Genomic DNA, 22465 nt, shown 5'->3' on the forward strand with positions numbered 1-22465 from the left:
CCTAATCAATAACCATTATTAGTATAGATATAAATTAACAATTTAGCTGCAATAAAAGCATGGTAAGGGGAAAGTACAGTCATATAGTGAGTTAAGCTGCTGCTTAACTGAAAATTCATGCGACATACTACGAATACATATGCTAGAGAAAACAAGATAAAATGCCTCATATAGTTTCAAAATAATCAAATTAAGAACACCAAGTATCAAGCAGAAAGCACACACAATGAATTTGGTGAAATTCATTGAAATTCATTTTAAACAAAGAAACATTTCCATATTATATGTACCTACTTGGAATAGGCAAACAATTTACTGTCCCAAACGTTGTGAGTCCCTCTAGGTCCAGAATGAAAGTAACAGGAATCAGTTCCATCAAACATGTTCAGTCCATCTTCTGAGTTCTTTGAAGCATGGCTGTGTACCACATCTAAGAGGACTATGATACCCATCGAATGGGCAGTATCAACAAGTTCTTTTAGATCTTCAGGTGTTCCGTAACGGCTATAAGAAAAGAACACAGAAAACAAAGGAACACATCATATGTAATAAATGGCTAATTGTGCATTGATTGTTTTATGAGCATAGTATTAAATATGAGGGGACTTCATAATACTTATGGAAAAATGGAATTAAAAATAAGTTTATATTGATAAAAACAATTTTTAAATCTATACACAGATTTTTCATGATATTCATTATCCATGAACTTTTCTGAGTCCTCTAGCACTTCATGATATGATACTCATTTGCTTAATATTTTGTTATGAAGCAATTTCTAAAAATGTGAAGTAAAAATAAGGATTTAAGTGAGGCTATTAAATGTAGATTTATATTCCCACCAAAATGTCCATCCTGAGGAAGTAAATAGTAATGCTCTGCTTCTCTATCTTCAGATTTTTTATTCTCATATTCAAGTCATGGACATTTCTGCTCACAGTTCTCCCACAGTTGGGGGTAAGGAATATTTTTTTTTGTATGTTCTTGGTGTCTTGATGGAGACCACCCCTTTTGGGTTTATTCTCAAACTGGAATACCCTCAGGTATCAGAACTAACAGGCCAACAGAAAATGGTACATCTGTAACCACCCAAGCAGAAAAGATGCATAGCTCACATGTATATATGTGTTTGTGTTAAAATTATTCTCCTACTCTGTGTGAAATAGGAAAAAAAATCACCCCTAAAGAGAGGCCATCTTAACCTATGCAAGATCTCAACATTATAGTCTTCCACAGTATCAATTCTGGGCTTCAAATAAATATTAATTACTCTCATGCATGGTTTATCATCTGTGTTCCTCTCTAGATCATGCATTCCTTGCATGCAGGGGTTCTGATCATCTGGTTTCCCATGGTTTAATATATAGCGAGTCTTCTGATAGCCAACTCCACTAAGTATTAAGTGAGATATTTAAAAAATACAAATATATTACATCATCCTCCACTTAATATCATACCAGTGTTCCCACTGTCCTCAAAAAACTACTGTGCCTTCTGCACTGAGAACCTTCTCATAATGTTAGATTACCTCCAAACATTCTTACTCTTCCTCTATTTAACCCAATCAGCCAGCTTTTTTCCACTCACTGAACTGCATGTTCAACAAATGTATACTCTTAAACTGTCATTCCTTCATTCACTCCTTTGTTTGTTGGCTAAATACTCAATAACTGTTCACTATTGCTATAAAATGTTCTACGCTCTGGAGATACAGCTGAGAACACATAATAAACATCACTATTCTTATGGGTTTACAATCTAGTTACGAGACAATAAAGAAAAATATGTGGATAGCAATGAATGTTCTAGAGAAGAATGAAGAAAAGCAATTGGTGGAAAAGGCAACTTTGCTATTTTAAATAAGGTAGTAAGTGTAAGTCTAATGGAGAAGGCAATGTTTGGACAAGAATGCAGGGGCAAGGTATAAGGATATCTAAGGGTAAATGTATTCAGCGAAAAAGCAATAGAAGTTAAAAAGTACAGAGCAGAAATTGGCTAGAAACATTTGAAGAAAAGCAAATAGGCTAGTACAGCTGGTGTGGAATGACAAAATATAAAGAGATGAGCCCAGAGGGTCAGCCACCATGGAGATCAAATTGGTCCTATGAGCCAATGTAAAGCTTGTGGCTTTTATTCTGAAGGAGAGTGAGAATCATTAGAGGTTTCTGAGCAAACAAGTGAGATGATCTGACTGACATTTTAAAATGATGGCTCTGGTCACCATAAAGAAAGTTAGACCATGTTAACCGAGAAAGAGAAAGGTAGAAAAAGAGATGAAGGCTAAAAGAAAACAGAGTGACTATTGAAATAAACCATGTTAAAAAAAATAGTAACTTGATTGAGAGTGGTAACAGTAAGGGCAACTAAAGCAGTCAATGACAGTACCTACAAAACCCAGGGGTATAAGGAAGGACGCAAAGGGAGGAGGAAGTATAATGACATGAATTTGGGCTTAAACAACTATAGGATCATAAACTATAATGCCATTTATTGAATCAGAGGAAATGTCAGAAAAATAAGGTTGACAGGTAGTGTTGGGAATTTAATGTTGTACACATTAAGTATGAGATACATATTATATGTCTCAGTGTCACACAGACTCTGTTCAAAATGTCTAACAGAGGTCAGGAATGTAGACTTAAATATGGGAGGTGGCACAGGGTGCTTATTAAAGTCAAAAGAATGAATGAAACTTGAAGAGGTTATCAAAGTTCTTCATATAGATACAGAATATTGAGCACTGGGAGTTCAAATATGTAGAGTCAGAAAATACAGAAGAAGCAACAGTGAGGTGAGAAAAGAACCACAGGGGGATGGATATAATATCATGGAAGCCAAGAAAAGAAATCATTCTAAGAGCAAGCAACTGTGCCAAGTAACACTGACAATTCAAGTAAGAAAAGAATATGACCATTGTGCTTAACAATGAGAATGTCATCAGTACCTCTAACAAAAGCACTTTCAGTTAAGAGATAGCCTGCTTTGGAATGAGCTCAAGAAAGAACAGGAGCAGAAGATTTAAAGACAGTAAATGCAGATAACTTGTTTAAAGAGAACAAAGAAAAACTGGTAAGTGAATTTGCATCATTTTTGCTAATTCTGTAATGTAATCTACCTTTGCTTACTTAGCCCTTTCTCCCAGTTAACTTTATTTTTTTTAAAGATTTTATTTATTTATTTGAGAGGTAGAGTTACAGACAGAGAGGGAGAGACAGAGAGAAAGGTCTTCTGTCTGCTGGTTCACTCCCCAAACGGTCATAATGGCCGGAGCTGCGCCAATCCAAAGCCAGGAGCAGGTGATTCTTCCTGGTCTCCCATGCGGGTGCAGGGGCCAAGGACTTGAGCCATTTCCTACTGCTTTCCCAGGTCATAGCAGAGAGCTGGATTGGAAGAGGAGCAGCTGAGACTACAACTGGCACCCATATGGGATGCAGGTGCCGCATGCAGAGAACTAACATACTATGCCACAGTGCTGCCCCCCCCCCGCCCCAGTTAACTCTTAATTATGCTTTAGATCCCAATTCCAATATGAATTCAAACTTATCTAAATTGTTCATGCCCCCAACTGCTAATATTGCACCTGGTCACTTTCTTTGTAACTTTTATTAAAAGTAAAAATCATAAATGTATAAGATCATTGGACTAATGATTGCAACCACAATATACATTCCATGGAGCACAGATAATGCAGGACATGTTCAATTAATGGTCATTTATGGACTTCAGATACATAGGACCTCTTGGCATCTTCCATACAATCACATTACTTAGAAAGTAGCCACAGAGAAAGGCAGTCCTCCCAGGATACTACAGGCTTTATGGAGAGTCCCCCAGTGACATCTCTACATCAACCAACCCCAGAAAAGGATGTGAGTCTGCACAGTTATGGCATCCAGAGCACGTGATTCCCTCTCTAGACCTTCGGCCTCCAAACATATGGTAATTTCATCAGTTTGCAGGATAGTCTTTCTCAGAAATCATTCCAGGGAAATCAAGATTTAATCAGGACCAATCTCTAAGGTGGATATGAAGACCTTAGTGAAAAAGAATCTTCAGCTTCTATTAAATATGCTCACCCTAAAATAGGTTATAACACAACATCATAAAATGCAAAAATTCACATTATTCTTCTACTTTGTGCTCAAAATAAAAATGAATATAAAGGATCTTTCATTTTACCTTGAAGCTGCAAAGAAGCTAGTGACTTGGTAACCGAAACTGGCATAGTAAGCATGTTCCATGATCGCCATCATTTGAATACAGTTGTATCCTAGATGAGCAAAGGTCAAACTGAGATTAAAAGCCACATTTTTAAAAAAGTAACAAACAAAAGCATCCTTGTTCTAAAGACATTAAATTTTGCGTACAATCTAGAAGCTTTGATCATCTTCAAAAGTTCTATTGCCTTAACATCCTTTTCTTGTCTGACCTTGTAAAACAAAATTGGACAGTCTCTCAGAATTATGCTCTGACTAGCTATTTGAAATGTCTTCATTTTAACAAGCAATAAATGATATGCAAATTTACTCTTAATTTGGTTTTAGAATATTAAAGATGGCAATCTGCATATGCTAAAGTTCAGTTTCATTTGTAATATTCATATTGAAATTTATGAAAGCTATATAAATGTAACTGATTACATGACATATTTTACTGTTTTCTTTATATTTTAGTTACATCTACCATATATCATAAGAAATTTCACCAAATTCAATGGTTATACAAGGTATTTACGTAGTCTATTTTGTACCTAGGAAATTCCTGAAAATTGCATGTATGCAGACACATGCATACACACGCACACACACACATCACCTTCTCTTCTCAATCCAAATATGCTTTGCTCTATCACTAAATGAAGTGACTCAAAAAATAGGTACTGTAATTTTCTAAGGGAAAAAAAACTATGAAAATCAGATTTTCATCCTTAAAGTATAATTTGCTTAAATTTTGAAATGTGACTTATTATATTAAAAGTTCCATACATAGAATGTTCTCTGTTATACAAAATTCTGTGATTCTGTTCTCAAAGTCCAGGTCACATAGCTCTACAGTTTTCTGAAGGTTTCTGTAAGTTCATATTAAGTGCAATTTTATTTATACACATAACTATACTTGAAAATAATCAAAAGTATTAAGCCAGTTACATTTTTTTGGGTGATAACTGGTGGCTTCTCATATACAACATTCAGTACACCATTAATACTAGAAAAACAAAATTCACATTCAAGAGCTGGTGTTGTGGGTTAGTAGATGAAGCTGCTGCCTGTGAAACCATCATTCCATATGGAAGCCAGTATCAGTCCCAGCTGCTCTACTTCCAAACCAGTTCCTGCTAATGTGCCTGGGAAAGGAGCAGAGGATGGTGCAAGTACTTGGGCCCCTACACCCACATAAGAGACCCAGAAGAAGTCCTGGCTTCAGATCAGCCCAGTTCCAACCACTACAGCCATTTGGGGAGTGAACCAATGGATAGAAGATAATTCTCACTTCTGCATCTCTCTCTCTCTCTCTCTCTCTCATTGTAACTCTGCCTTTCAGATAAATAAATCTTTTTAAAAATTTCACATTCATAGCTGAGGATTGATGTTTAAATAGCATAAACTTTCAGATGACTGTGTAATCTTGTGATGTAACTATGATTGCTTTTTTAATGGTAAAAATATAAATAAATCTATCATGCCCAACACAAATATGTATATAAACTCCTACTCAAATAATGTAAGTCTATTATATTTTACAAAAATAGAGATATGGTTCACTTCACAAGTTTGTAACAGTGTGTAACAAATATTGTTCTCATTATTAAGCACTAATTTATACTTGTAGTTTAGCCTTTACTGTAATGGTCTCTCCTAGATTCAGACACAAACATGAATAAATTATTAACATGAATAAGAGGATCCTTGCAGTGCTAAATTTTCTGCAAGCACTGGGTCATAAACAATGTGTCAATCCATGATGTAAAAGAATATGATATCTATTAAATATAATTAACATTCAATTATGCATAGATTTAATTTTGTTTTCTAAAACTTGACTTCACATCAAAATAAAGACCCATAGATAACTGAAAACTTTAACCATGACTTGCAAATCTTTTTACTTTTTTCTAAAATTTATTTGACAGGTAGAGTTATAGACAGTGAGAGAGAGAAACAAAGAGAAAGGTCTTCCTTCCGTTGGTTCACTCCCCAAATGGCCCCCATGACTGGCACTGCGCCGATCCAAAGCCAGGAGCCAGAGGCTTCTTCCTGGTCTCCCATGCGGGTGCAAGGACCCAAGCACTTGGGCCATCCTCCACTGCTCTCCTGGGCCACAGAAGAAAGTTGGACTGGAAGAGGAGCGACCAGGACAAGAACTCAGCACCTATATGAGATGCTGGCGCCGGCGGCGAAGGACTAACCAAGTGAGGCATGGTGCCGGCCCCTGCAAATCTTTCTTCTAGCCAAAATATCCCTAGGAAAAGCAGTATAATTAAATGTATTATATCCTCCTATCCAGCCACAGAAGTAGGCACTGAATATTCCCTGAAACTATATAAAAGCATTAGCCATTAGCCATAAATGAAAAATAAATGAATAAAACAGATATAAGGCATATTAAATCAATAATTCAGCTATACATCGCTCATTCTCCTGGTTGTCCCCACAAAGACAAGGTTTGAATCATTACTGTCTAATATAGGCATATCTAGCACAATGTATTTGCAACAGAAGATGTTCTGCAAATGTTTATTAACTAAGTCATCTAGAGGAGGGCTATGTACAATGATTCTGACACAAAACGAGTTCTAGGCACCTTACAAATATAAAATGTTTTCCCTTAAAAGATTAAAATGAACAGGTTATAATCAATGACCACTTAAATTGATAAAAGGTTCTCTCCAGCAGAAAAGTAATTATGCTTGCATATATTTATCTATAATTTTAGAAGCTACCAGTTCACATTACTTAAAATTGAAATTGGAATAATATCTTGAATTCTGTTGCTCTATCTTATTTCATTTCTCTTTTCTATGCTATCACTATTACAGGGTAATTTGAGAAGCCTAAAATAAAATGCATTTCTATTACATACTTAATCTTTTAACACAAAAAAAGAGACACTTGTAATTAGCTTTTCTAATAAGAGAACAGATTCATTAAAATTTTATCTGAATGAAAATCACAGTTATTACTTACCAAGGCCTTTGATTCTTGGTAGTACATTGCATGTAAAATGTTTATAAGAAGCTATTTTTCCTTCATAGGAAGAAATTCCCACATGAGATTCATAAATCCTTAGGCTTCTCGGCTTCTTTGGTCTGGAATGCTTAAACTATGGAATATGAAATTACATACATAACTAAATTCAGATATAATACTAACTCCTCAAGCATGTTAATAGAAATGGTGAATAATCTTAAACTCTGGGAGCAGCTTTCACATATGAAAGTCATTGTCTACATTCACTAAAGTTTTTTTTTGGAAAAAAGTCATTTTTAGGATCTTGATAATAGACTTTTTTTAAAAGAAAAAAATCACATAATGCTAATACCTCATCATTGACTTAAGATATTTTTAAATCTAAACCTTACAGAAAATAAAAAGCACACATAATTGCCAAAGGTAACATATTTACCAACAAGGCCCGACAATTTAAAGAACAGAAAAGTTGAATTCAAAGATACAATAATACAGACCAAAGGAGCCAGTGCTATTGTACAGTGGGTTAAGCTAATGCTTGCATAGCTGGCCCCCAACATCAGAGTTCCATATTGAGTCCAGGTGACTTTGCTTCTGATCCAGCTCCCTGATAATGAGCCTTGGAGGCAGTTGATGGTGGCCCAAGTATTTGGACCTCTGCTACCTATGTAGGAGACCAGGATGGAGATCCTGGCTCCTGGCTTCACTCTGGCCCATACTTGGCTGCTGTGGCCATTTGGGGAGGGAAATAGTGGGTAGAATATCCTCTCTCTTTCACTGTTTCTTCATATCTTTGTCACTCAGCCTTTCAAATATATACAGTTTAAAAATAATACAGACTAAAGATTATCCTAGTTAGAAGACAGTCATCCCATTTTCCTTTTTTTTTTAAGATTTTATTTATTTATTTGACAGGTAGAGTTACATACAGTGAGAGAGAGAGAGAGAAAGATCTTCCTTTCGCTGGTTCATTCCCCAAATGGCCGACACGGCAGGCGTTGCATCAATCCGAAGCCAGCAGCCACGAGCCTCCTCCTGGTCTCTCATGCGGGTGCAGGGCCCCAAGCACTTGGGCCATCCTCCACTGCTTTCCCAGGCCACAAAAGAAAACTGGACTGGAAGAGGAGCAACCGGGACTATAACTGGCACCCATATGGGATGCTGGCGCCCCAGGCAGAGGATTAACCTAGTGCGCCATGGCGTTGGCCCCAATTTCTTTTTCTTAAAGACACTCATCCTGATACAAGCTCATTGCAATGGGAAACAATATATCACTGAAGAATGAGAAACTAGTAATTGCATTTTTAAAAAAAAATAGTATTCCTTACAGATTAATGTATACAGATTCGGTATTTTTCTTTCCCATAAAAAATAGAATCAAAGAATCTTGATGTGAATGGAAGGGGAGAGGGAGTGGGAGAGGGGAGGGTTGCGGGTGGGAGGGAAGTTATGGGAGGGGGAAGCCATTGTAATCCATAAGCTGTACATTGGAAATTTATATTCATTAAATAAAAGTTCAAAAAATAAAAAAAGAGAATCAAAGAAAAACTCATTTTTATATTTTATTACCTACAAGTGATGGATATATGCATAATAATAAGAGGTATACTATGATTTTAAATTTTAAAAAATGTAAAGAAAGTCATGGAACATTAACATAAAAGTTATAAAAGTAAAAAATTGATTTTCCTAGAGATTTAGGAGCATGCATTTATAGATTTGTTGTTCTCAGGCAAGCGCAGTGGCACTGTAGGCTAAGCCTCCACCTGAGGCACCAGCAACCATAGGTTTGCCAACTTGAGCCCCGGTTTCTCCTCTTCCGATTGACTCAGCTCTCTGTTTATGGTCTGAGAAAGCAGTGGAAGATGGCCCAAATTCTGAGCCCCTGCACCCATGTGGGAGACCTGGAAGAAGCTCCTGGCTCCTGGCTTCAGATCAGCCCAGCTCCAGTCATTGCAGCAATTTGGGGAATTAACCAGCGGATGGAAGACCTTTCTCTCTATCTCTCCCTCTCTCTGTCTATAACTCTTACCACTCAAATAAATAAATAAAATATTTTAAAAAAGATTTGTTCTCACCTTATATGGGTGTTCTGGATCCCAGTGTATCCAATCATAATTCACATTACCAACTTCACGAGACACATACTTCGCCCATGGTGAAATACGATACAAGATCTCTCCACTTTTACTAGTAATGACTACCTAAAATGCAAATCAGATGACATGCCTTTAAAATATTTTCAAAACTTTAAAATAATACATAGTAGTTTATAAACACTGCTATGAATGTGAAATGAGAATTATCTTAAGCATGCAGACCACCGTACAGAAGGCATGACTTTGAAGAACAAATCATATAGATATCGATTTCCTCAACTACTATTACTATATGATCTTCAGTGTCACTTCCAGCTAGGATATTTTATGATTCCAGCATCATTGCAAACCAGCCATTAGAATGGTTTATTAAACATATTATAGATATGTAAAAGAAAAGAATTTTATTTGGAAGCTGCTGTCAATAAACAAATCAATCAACAAAATTAAAGGAAGGTAATCCTACTCCTCTCAAAAAACATCACTGAGGAGCCAGTACTGTGGCATAGCGGGTGAAGCTGCTGCCTGCAGTGCCAACATCCTATATGGGTGCAGGTTCAAGTCGTGGCTGCCCCACTTTCAACCCAGCTCTCAGCTGTGGTCTGGGAAAGCAGAAGATGGCCAAAGTCCTTGGGACCCTACACCCGCGTGAGAAGACCTAGAGGAAGCTCCTGGCTCCTGGCTTCAGATCAGCTCAGCTCTGGCCACTGAGGCCAGTTTGGGGATTGAACCAATAGATGGAAGACCTCTCTCTGTCTCTGCCAATCCTTCTCTCTCTGTGTAACTCTTTCAAATAAATAAATAAATCTTTTAAAAAAATAACTGAATTATATCACTCTCCCCCTTTTAATTTTCATAATCATTAATGATAACATTTTCAGGAATCTAAAGAAAAAAATGGGTTTGGTTAACAGTGTATGTAAATACACAAACATATACACAAATATTTTTCATTCCTTCTCAAACTCTTTTACAACTTACTCCAACTGTTCTTAACCACTAATGCCAAGCATTTCCCTATTTTGGCATCCATTAATATATTTACCAATACCATCACTATCATTGCTAATAACAAAATATATCAATAAAATATAAATGCATTTTATTGAATGTACCATTTTAGACTTAGTACTGCATAAAAGATGTTGAGTTTATCCAATCAGGTAAATGGAGCTTCCAAGTGATGGAAACTAGTTTTTTTTTTTTTTAAATAAAAGTCATCTATTTCATTTGATTTTCTAAAATCAGGTAGGGTGTGATAGGATGTTCAGATTAGGAGCTATATTATGCTCCCAGCATCGAGAAAGAACATTTTCTTCAGTCTCCTTTAATAGAGAAAAGATCAAGTACTCATGATTCTTGATAATTAAATATTTGTATAATGCTTTACAGTTTAGAAAGGCTTTTCATATTCATATCTCACTTGATTCCAGAAAATCTTTATGCCTCAAATATTAAGTAAGATTAAGTGAGTTGCCAAAAGTCCTAAAACGACTGACTGGCAGAGCCAAAAAACACAGAGCTTCTGACACTTATTTTTTACTTGGAACAGGTTTCCACAGCATTCTCTTAGGTGCCAAAGGAAAATAAATCATGATTTTTGATGGAGGGGGCAAGTGAATGGTGGGAAGAAATGTCTCACAAGAATGCCATTTATTCTCCTTCATCATTATGCCTCCCACTTATTAAAACCGCTCATGGCCAAATGTTGCTACTATTCATTATCACAAAAACATTAATCGATAGGACAAACTCACTTCAGGAGTATTTTATCCCAAAATATATGTCTCTTAAAGCTAAGTGACTTTCTAGCCTAATATAAACAGTGAAATGTTTGAAGAAAAGTCCTTGTGCTTACTCATTAACCCACACTGGGCTATGAGGAAAAAAATACTATAAATTGTGGATATATTCTGCCTCATCTACCAATCTATACTTTCTTTGTTTTGCAAATGAATCTACAATCCCTGCAAAGGCGGATCATAAGCCAAGAATCATTTCTGAAGATGTCTGTCAGCAGAGAGAATATATGAAACATTAAATAAAGAACATGAGGAACTACTTCAAGCTGATTTAATTTGCACATCCACTGGAACATCAATTCATTTATCTTGTTGTACATACAAGATGCCTTCAGGGACTACTGAATGATGGTGGTGTCGGAAGGAATAGTCCATCCATGGGTTTTTGCTACTTTTACATCTTTTGCTGGTTCCTGACTATGGTTAAAGAGGGCCATTTTTGAGGGTTGTGTTTATGATGAGCAAGTCTGAAGGATTAAAAAAATTGTCTCCCTCGAAGAATCAGCATGCTCACTTACTATGAGCTATCAAGCAATGAATTCTCCAAGCTCCAGCAATGAGGCAAACCCATTTTGTGAGTAGCAACCATCTGAGCCAATAGTATCACCAGTGTGGCTTGGGGGACAAGCAGATTCAATGCAAATATGCTTACTGAAATGTGAGTAATAAAATAATTTATTTCTTACTTGAGTCTTGCATGTTCTGCTGGAATCTATAAAATGCTAACAGTTAAGCTTGTAGGTAGGGTAAGATCAAATCACAGACCTGACAAAGGATTACTTGTTCATTTAATGAATGGTTTCAATATTTGTGCACCCCAAAATTCTGTCTCTTCTTTCTGTAACAGTCATTTCTACTAAGATGCTTATTGGGGGTGGAGTTTTTAATTTGCCACTTCTCCTTTTTTTCTTAGTAACAGAATGATAGCCAAATGGTAAGCTGAACAATGTAATCCACCAAATCTGGAACACTCACCTATGATTATTATGTAATAAATTTCTCTATTATTTAGGTGCCTCAAGTTTGGAATTTTCATTGTTACAACAGTTTAGGTTTTACTAACATAAACAAGGATCTTCAGAGAGTTCATGGAAAATTTGTATTATGAAGAAAGTATGCATAGATTTCAAGTTCTTGCACCAAAAAAACTCATACTTTAACTAATTTTCAATGATCTTCTTGAAGTAGCCTCATAGCCCCCTTTCCTTCCATTTGATTTTCTGTTCCTAGGTTATTATTACCTTAGTAACCATGTAAGATCACTATGATAAGTCTACATAAATGTAATGTGAAGACATTCCCTTGAGTAAAGAATATACCTTCCTGGAATTTTGTGTGAGTGGAGCAGAGGAGTAGTTCCTGGATGTTTGCCATGTTCCACTGAATTCAGATTCCAAATGGAAAACCTTTTTTTTTTTTTTTTTTTTTTTTTTTGTAAAGATTCATTCTATTTACTTGAATGGCAGAGTTACAGATTGTCAGAGATCTTTCACCTATTAGTTCAATTCCCAAACAGCCACATGAGCCAGGCTGAAGCCAGGAGCCAGGAACATTATCACGGCTTCCATGTGGGTGCAGGAGTCCAAGCACATGGGCCATCCCCTGCTGCCTTCCCAAGTGCACCAGAAGAGAGCTTTATTGGAAGCTGAGCAATCAGGACCAGAACTGGTAAAAATAGGATACTCCTGTCATTAGAGACAGTCTGTCACACCAAGCCACAATGCCAGCTCTGACTTCACGTCTTTTAATTCAGTCTCAAAATATCAGCATGCTACACAGCAAGCTGAAAAGAGCCAGCTTCATTGATCTTTCAATGATAATGAGTCCAGCAGTTAAGAAGAAGTCACTAGTACTATCAAATGGAAAGTCTCACACATAGCTAATGTGAGTAAAATATAGCAACAGATTTCTGAAAAGCAATTGGGCTACAGGCATCAACAGTTCATAAAAAATATTCCCATGACTCAGCAATTCTAATTACAGAAATTTGTCTCATAAACATAATTACAGATATACCTAAGGAACTATTCGCAAAACCTGAAGAACTGAACAGTGTATATTTGTTAAAAATATCCTATCAAATCAGAATGAAGGTGCAAAAAAAGGTTTTGTTTTTTATTTATATGGTCTACCTAATACAAATTCAGAAAAATCTATAAAGTTAAAAATCTAGTCAAAATATTGACACAGTTAACTATGTGTGTGTGTTGGGAGGATTGTCAATAACCTTTGTTTTCCAGTAATATGTTTCTGTATTTTCACCACTCTTTACTTGCAGAGTTTTGAGAATCGGAAAAGTATTGTAAGGATTACAAATATATGAATTATATAATCTCACAGACATCAGTGATGCTGTGCTGTGCAAGTGGTAAGAATATTGACACAGTGTTAAAAAGTAAACCTTTAAAAATGTATCAACTAGCTTGACTCCATCTCCATGATAAAGCTTTTGTCTAGAGAAAACTAATATTTTATGAAATTGTAACATGTTACAAAGTTTTAATTTTTAATCATTTAACACATCCTTTTAAATCACTCAGACTATCTGTTTCATTTATGGAAAGCTGCCATCAAAAGACATTATCAGAATAATCAACAAAGTGAATTAAAAAAAATTCCCCCATACAAAAGTCAAATTGACTTAGTGAACTGTTTGACATAATATTTTATTTAGAAAATATATTTTAGAATGCTAATATAAAAATAAAAAGTTTAAAAATGGTGAAGATCTGAACATTGTGTGTGTGTGTGTATTCATTCATGCTAGGAATATTTTTTGAAATGATTCTTGCAAAAGAATATCATTCTATGTACCGGAAAATTACTGAGATAGGATGCTCCTCAGGTGGTCAGCAATTTTGTATAAAAACAGTGGATGTGCTCAGCTGGTTAGAAGTAAGTAGTAGCATACTCAGGGAGATAGTATTGAATGGAACTCTGGGTTTCATAGTTGAATATGTAGCAGATTAACCAAAAAAAAAAAAAGTAATGGATATTAAGTAATATAATTCTCAACTTGGGTAGGTCAAGGTTATTATTTTTTTGTCCAAGGTCAGGGACAGACACGATTATTTTTTCAAGTTATTTTCAATTGGCAGTTGGCTAAATCCACAAATGCAGAAATCATCAATATGAGGGGCCGCCTATAAATTTACACACACACATATATATACATATATATACATATACATATATAAATGAAAGAGAGACATTCACGTACACAAACACCATAATTTATTCTTAAATTTTAGGAGTGGAATAAAAATTTAAAAATCATTGTAAAATGTAATCAAAACTTTATAATTATGTAGGATTTTAAATGATATTCCAGAGAATTATTCCAATGACCTGCATCCTGAAAAAATGAATATATGTTGAATATTTATAATTTAGTATAAACATTATTTTAAAATGCATAAAATTTGTGATTACTAAAACTTTAAATAGTTTAATATAATTTAAAATGTAGCTCTTAAATCTCACTTTAATTCAACTAAAATTTTAATATTTATACAAGCTTCTGATAAAGAAGCCTGTTTATATAAGTTTTATTCATAGTTTAGCTTGTTATTCCTGCAGGACCAATTTAACATTTATTAAGATTATGTAAGAAAAAATTCCAATGCCCTGTGGGAGGTTGAACCTGGCCTCCTGGAAGAAATTCACATCCTACTCAGCTCAAATGTGTGATTCGAGAGCAAAAAGGATGCACTGAGAGATGTGACTGGGGTAAGGATGTGAAGACGATGGGGTTATATGGATGACCTAGGAAGGCAATCATGGATGTCCTTTTAAGGAGGAGGCAGCAAAGGAGATCTACATGTAGAAGAGGAGAAAACAGTGTGACCAAGGAGAGAGAAACTGGAGTGATGTGAACATTGCCAGGGAGACTCCACAGCCATCAGAAGCTGCAAATGTTGAAGAACAGATTCTCTAGAGCTTCCAAGATGACTGTGGTTTTAATTCACCTGGATTTTAGCCCACTGATTCTGATTGGTAACTTCTGGCCTTCAAAATTGTGAAAGAACAAATTTCTGTTATTTAAAGCCACCAAATTTATGCAGCAGACATCAAGTACAGTCAAAAAATTAATGAAAGATGGAAGCATTCACATTTCTAAGAATAACATGGAATGTACTTAAATTTAATTAAATTGTTAGTGTGAGAAAGAGTTAAAGGATAGTTATCAAAGGAGTCTAAATAATACCTTTTAACTCATATTCATTTCTTACTCCCAAAAAGTAGCCAAATACGTACCAATGCATTTCAGTGACCAGAACAAGTCACATCTCCTTGAGACTTTCTCAGAAAAGCAAATCTCACCAGAATAACCACTGTTGAGTTCTAGAACTGATAGACAAGCCTCAGACAAGTGAATTTGTGACAAATTGTTCTATTTGTAGCCTTCTTCCCTCATAATTATTTTCAAAGAGCAAACAAACACAACTCCTTCATGATGGAAATAAAGACTCTGAATTTACCATTTGGGAAAGTTAAGGGGTTACTTTTTCTACACAATTCTTAAAGTATTTACTTCATTAAACAGAGATGAGAAAAGAATTGCACTCTGAATTTTCTAATTAGAAAGGAGAAAATCAGAAACACTCTCTGATATTAAAAGATTTTTCATTGCAAACTTTGAGATTATAATTGTATTAATGAAGGAAGAAAACAAAAGTATCAATAAAATTATTGAGATATTTTCTAATAACAGGTTCTGATATATAAATGACTACTTTCTGATAAACTTTTATAGAACATCCTATAATCCACTGGCAAAATTACCTAAATTAGCCTAACATTCAGACTTAAGGGATATTACTACTGCTAATATACTGAGCCTACAGTAAGTACCAAATGAACATAATTCTATTATCTTGAAATTACCTAATTTTTGTTTATTTTTATATCACTACTAAAGCCATATATTTTAGAGATATTCACCTTTCTTTATAATTTATTTCATAATTTTTAATTAATCAAATAGCCTTACACAAGCCATGTACTTATAAAATCAACCTTGTGATACTCTTTACATTTACAATGTTCAAGAATTATGAGAGGTAGAAAAGAGATTATCAGATTAAATCCCTTGGAACTTTAACATACTATGCAACAATGGAAAATATATGAAATAATATATCCTTCCTAGTAGATTAACCAAAAAATGGTATGAATCAGCTGAACTTCAAAAGTAATAATCTATTGATGAATTTTCTCTAGCTCTCATTATTTTAGCTTTGCATGAGATTTCTTACTTTAAAAAATATTATTGCAATTTAGTTTTCTTTTTCTTTAATAAAAAGCAAGAAAGGTTCCCAAAGTTGAATATATAACAACTGCTTGAGTAAGAATAGGTAAAGGGTTCCTATGAGCAAAACAAAGCTATTAATTAAAAAAAAAATCCTTAAAAGACTAAATATAACCATGAAACATAAATCTGTAATGTGATATGAATGAGGATCAGAAACATCAAACTTTGGCCAAAAGAGCATCAAAATATAGAACAAAAAAAAGACAGCTTTTGAGATACAATACCCTTAGCTACATTGTCCCAGATTTAACATCGATTTCAGAATGACAGAGGTACACATACTCATTTCTGTAATACTTACACATGGGAAAGAAGAAACTGTAGAATATTGTCAAAAGGAAATAAATGAAGATCAGTAATTACTTCTTCTAAAAGCAAGTCCTTGTTTAGAATGATTTAGAGAGACAGATGCTTCTGTTCCTATAAAAAGGACTATTATTCCCAAGGTTTACACCCTACTTCCCCAATCTTCTGGCCTAGTTAAGAAGTATTACAACTGTAATATTTTTTCCACCTCTGCCTTTTCACTGAAGCAAATCTTTAAAGAAATAAAGAAACAGCTAAGTAAAACAGATAAAGTGTTTGCTTCACTTCAAGTACATTACTGGAACAAAAACCTTATAAAGTGAGGTCACCACAAAAAGACAAAATCCAAAGGGATTATGTGAGATTTGGGAAGCAGGCATTGAAAATGACATCCCTGAGCATGTGAGAATAACTACCCCTAACTGAAAAGAATAGGAACAATGCTGAGGTGGTGTAATTGGGTAAAGATTGATTTGGTGTCTTAGACTAGAAAACAAATGAATTACCCATGATAAAAATATAGGATTTAAACGCCCAAGATATTGAAAGATCAATATAGTAATAACAGAAAAAGGCTATGAAAAGGGGAAAAAATCAGTGAGTTTTCATTATTGAAAAAGTGTGCTTCAAAGAGACTCATCCATGTGCAGTGAAGGCTAGAATTCTATTAAGTAAACAGAGTTATAATCTGGTATAATGCCAACAAAAAAATTTAAGAAGCATCTTCAAAACTGATAGTAAAGGGAAGGTACTGTCATAAGATGACTTGAAGCTCTTATTAACATATTTTATTATATATATTACTCATAAAAAGCCTATCTGGTGCTAAATTGAATAATTTTTACAAAAGAATATGATTCCTAAATAGTCATTCTTATAATGCAATGAAATAAAATATAAAGAATGAGGGGGAAAAATAACCCCAAGAGAAATCCAGAGAAATTTTTTGATATATAGTTTTAAAAATTATATGATCTTTTTAAAAGAGCATACAGTTATATATTTAATACACATTGAAACTACTTTCTAAGAATATAGTTAATGCCTATCAAATAAACAATGATGAGAAGAATGCTTCCTGAATATATAAATTTTCCTACAAATAAAGTTTCATAATATAGTTGGCAATCTATTACTCTCCACTTTTTCTTCCACAAGACGTGTATTTTGACAGGTAGAGGTGGTATTAGGGAAAACAAAACTCTTTACTAATAGGGAAATATCAAATATTAAATCCCATCGAAGGAGAAGGTGATGAAATAGACTTTACAATGAAAAATGGGCAAGGACTACCTGTGATGTAACTACGTATTCATTTGAATGATACTAGTCAACTTTTTTTTTTTTTTAAATAGTTTTCAAGTAGGTTAAAAATGATGGTCAGAAACTGAAGTAACCCTTCAACAATGGACTCAGGTACTGGAAGTGTAAGCGTTTATGATCCAAAGAAGCTGTGGTAAATAACAAGTCTTTACAATCCATCTATGTACTTTAAACCTGCCTAGTTCAGGTGTATTGAAATCACTGAATACAAATACCTCCACTGCAAGTAAAGAGAAAGCAAAGGCACAAGGCAACAAACTCGAGCTGTGCCCTTCAAGTGTGACTTCCCCTCTACAGAAGTTGGGAAAACTAGTGAATAATAACGAGCCAGTGAATTCACCACAGGGATTACCCACCAGACCCCTGTGTGATGCACAAGGAATGCTTATGTGACAAGGCTTAGTGACCTATAGCTGACAGTTTAAATAAATAAAAAAACAAAAAATCACTCCACAAGACATTTTTCAATGAAAGCACCGGGAGTTACATCAGGATATTAAATGCTATTGGCATATTAGGATGGGTAACAGTGAACATACCGAAGATCAGGGGGGAAAAAAAAAAACTTAAGTGTTAAATGTTAATTTTGACATTGAGTATACACATACCTACAGCGTTCATTAAAAGAACTTAGCTTAAATGTAAATGTTTAAATCATAAAATACACTGTATGATATGTACTTTACCGTGAGAAGGAAAGTTTATTTCCAGGAGGTATATCTCTAGTCATGATTATTTTAGGATACACTTGACCAAAGTGCAAATACTTTCATTAAACACAGCCAGAAATAATACCAACCTCAACAATCACAGAATGTAATTTTCTTCCCTTTTCTGGCACAGCAGTAAAAGATCAAATACTAAATACAAATTCATGTGGAAAAAAATAGATGCCTATATAATTTAGAAGAAAAAAGCATGAAGCACTTATTTAAAAAAAAAAAAAAACAACAGGAAAGTGTTCAATTCTCCAGACTTTCTAATCGTATTTCAAATCTATTTTGACTATCCTGAAGGATGGAAAAATAAAAGATATAAACTAAGTATGGAATATTTCACAGCACAGGGGTATTTTTATAAAAGGAAAGTGCTCATACATTTACAAGATTCCTAGAAGTAATGCGATGTTAAGGAAGCAATCAGGGAAGTTTGTTGTTGTTGTTGTTTAGATACTTGTAATTTAATTCTATAACCACTAGACAATTAGGGTAAGAACATTTTTGTATACTTATTTTTCTAAAATATCCTACCCATTAACTTGTGGACTTTACAAAGGTATTAGGCACCTGTTAAGGTTAACTGGTAAACGAAGACACATTTGGAATATGAATACATTTGTGCTGGAATCAATAGGAGAATATTAAACTCTTGTATTTGTCTCTGGCACAGTCACTCCACCCTGTATACACAATGAGAATCACCTGAAGAATAAAATGAAGGTGCTTAGTGGCAGACATTGGGCACAGAGATTAAGAAGCTTCTTGAAATACCCACAGATTATTCCAGCTTCCTGCTAATGTGTAGCTTGGGAGGCACAAGGTGATGATCCAAGTATTTGGGTCCTTGTCACCCAGATGGGAGACCCAACTGAGCTCCAGGATTCTGGCCTAGCCCCAGCTGTTATGCATTGTGGACATCTGCAGAGCAATCCAGAGAATAAGAGTCTGTCTGTCTGTCTCTCCCTCTCCTCATACATACACATACACATCTGCTTCTTAAGATTCATTTATTTTATTTTAAAGGCAGTGTTACACAAAGAGAGAGGGAGGGACAAAAAAACAAAATCTCCCATCCATTGGCTCACTACCCAGTTGGATGCAATGGCCAGCACTGGACCAGTCCAAAGCCAGGAGCCTGGAACTCCATCCAGGTCTTCCACGTGGCTGGCAGGGGCTCAACTACTTATTAGCAGGGAGCTGGATGGGAAGCAGAAAAATCGTTGGACTAGAACTGGTATGCATATGGGATGCCAGTGGTGCAGGTGGTGGCTTAACCCACTGCACCACAGTACTACCCACTCTTAGCCCTATTCCTAACCACTTACACCACCTTACCTTTTGTCCTTGATTAGACTGTCATCTGCAGTCTAGTTTCTTAATGATAAAAATGAAATGTAAAATGTAAAGAAGACAAAAAACAAACATTAAGTTCATAAAGTCCTATTAAAATAAAACTAAAAAACATGGTAAGATATCAGGAAAGAAAGAAAACTAACACCAGGGTTACTGGCAATATATTTTATAAAACTTTGATAATAAATACTTTTGCAAATGAAAATTTTGTGATTCTTTTTAATTCCTCATACTCTAGTCTTTTTAACAATATATTATTGTCAAGCAGTAAATATCTAAATCACCCTGTAAACTTGTTAAACTCAATTAAGTCACAGAAGGCATCTGTGTTGGCTCTGAAAATTATTTATTTGTTGGGGAAGGCACTGTGACGTAGCAAGTAAAGCTGTTGCCTGCAGTACTGGCATCCCATATGGGTGCAAGTTCGAGTCCCAGTTGCTCCACTTCCAATCCAGCTCTCTGCTATGGCCTGGGAAAGCAGGAGAAGATAGCCCAAGTCCTTGGGCCCCTGCACTTGTGTGGGAGACCCAGAAGAAGCCCCTGGCTTCTGGCTTCTGGCTTCAGATCAGCATAGCTCTGGCCATTATGGCCATATAGGTAGTGAACCAGTGGATAGGATATTCTCTCTCTCTCTCTCTCTCTCTCTCTCTCTCTCTCTGCCTCTGCCACTCTGAAACTCTGTCTTTCAAATAAATAAATAAATAAATGTTTTTAAAAATTATTCATTTGTAGCCCTGAGCATATGCAAGAATTTCCTTAGACTCATACAATTGACTCAGCAACAAATTTTCACTATCCTTGGAAAGATACTAATAGTATATGGTGGATTGATACAAATTTCTGATCTTACCCTGAATTTCTGTTTGATCAGTTTTAGAAATGTTCACAATTTCTGAACATATTTAGACAAGGTCATAAAAGACAGGGTGAGGATAGTAACCAATGATCCTAAGAGTGGCATTAACCAGGTCTGAACAATTATACAGCATTAAGTGGGGAAGAGGACCATCAGCACACACAGGTTGAGAGTAGAGCCATTGGTGGTAGAGTAGAGGTTGTGATTACAAAGGATTGAGGCCCAAGTGCGCTAGACAGGGTCTAGAACAAAGGACAGAGTCATTATTAGAGGAGCTAAGAAAGGTGCTGTCTAAGCTGCAATTAAGTTTTCTGATTGAGAGGCAAATAGAACCTGACAGAAGGGGCTTGATAACAATCTTTAGGCCTTGTAAGGTAATAGGCCCAGACCTATCTATCTCTTCACATGGGGTACAGCCTAAGGGAAGTGTGAACCTCCTGGGGGAAGGCACCCTGTTGACTTTCATTACTTGGCTGGCCTGGGAGGAGAGCTGGCCAGGTAAAGGCAGGTGGCATCTCTAACAAGAAATTTACAGTTCTGCCTGCAATGTTGCTGACCCTACTTGACCATCCCCTCAGCTGCAGTGGTCACTTTGGAAGTTGGGCTGAGTGAAGGGCTTTTCAGCTTAGAGCCAATAAGATCTGTGGCTCTGACCTGGGCATCCTTCGACTCCAGGGCAGGTCCATTTCCAGTGATCCAACTCTTGGCAGAGCTGCCAGGGCTCTTCACAAGTTGACTTCTGTTGAAGCCCAGGCTTACGACACTGAAAGCCACTGCGGTGGACTGGCCTGTTGGGTCTCCTTGAGGGCAGATCACTGTACAGATCAGCCATTAATAGGCCTGCCACCCATGATCAGAGTTGGCGAACTTGGAAGGCTTCCATAGCCTTGGCAACTCATGACGACAGCCTAGGGTAGTTACTGGCACCATAAACTAGAGTGTCAATTTGTTGGGTCAACAACAGGAGTCACTGTGCACTTGCTCCTCATGTGGGATCTCTGTCCTTACTGTGCTGTATATTGTGATTTAATGCTACAACTAGTACTCAAACAGTATGTTTCACTTTGTGTTTCTATGTGGGGGCAAACTGTTGAAATCTTTACTTAATATATACTAAATTGATCTTCTGTATATAAAGAGAATTGAAAATGAATCCTGATGTGAATGGAAGGGGAAAGGGAGCGGGAGAAGGGGGGGTTGCAGGTGGGAGGGAAGTTATGGGAGGGGGAAGCCATTGTAATCCATAAGCTGTACACTGGAAATTTATATTCATTAAATAAATGTAAAAAATTTAAAAAAAAATTAAAAAATGTTCACAATTTCTATAGTATGTATCCATAAATCATTTTGCAAAAACTTTGTCAGTTACTTCAGATACTATTATTAAAAATGTATGATTTTCTTTTTAATACTCATTAGAAATTAAACTTAAAATATTTATTTTAGTTTGTGGTACATGTTGGCTCCTTCATGTATCAAACCATATTCTTTTTCTCATTCCCTTGC

At 35.6% G+C, this 22465-nt stretch overlaps 1 protein-coding gene across 1 annotated transcript in view; it reads right to left on the minus strand.

Annotated features, from left to right (window-relative positions):
* The window catches only part of GBE1 (1,4-alpha-glucan branching enzyme 1), a 308114-nt gene that overhangs the window by 156548 nt on the left and 129101 nt on the right, over positions 1-22465 (minus strand). Inside the window, exons 4-7 of the mRNA XM_062206685.1 lie at positions 9266-9391; positions 7185-7320; positions 4180-4270; positions 295-504 (exon numbers count right to left, since the gene is read on the minus strand). Coding sequence (XP_062062669.1) covers positions 295-504; positions 4180-4270; positions 7185-7320; positions 9266-9391 — 563 coding nt within the window. The remainder of the gene's footprint in view (positions 1-294; positions 505-4179; positions 4271-7184; positions 7321-9265; positions 9392-22465) is intronic.

The sequence above is a fragment of the Lepus europaeus genome, chromosome 2 (genome assembly GCF_033115175.1).
Source record: "Lepus europaeus isolate LE1 chromosome 2, mLepTim1.pri, whole genome shotgun sequence".
Classification (NCBI taxonomy): Eukaryota; Metazoa; Chordata; class Mammalia; order Lagomorpha; family Leporidae; genus Lepus; species Lepus europaeus.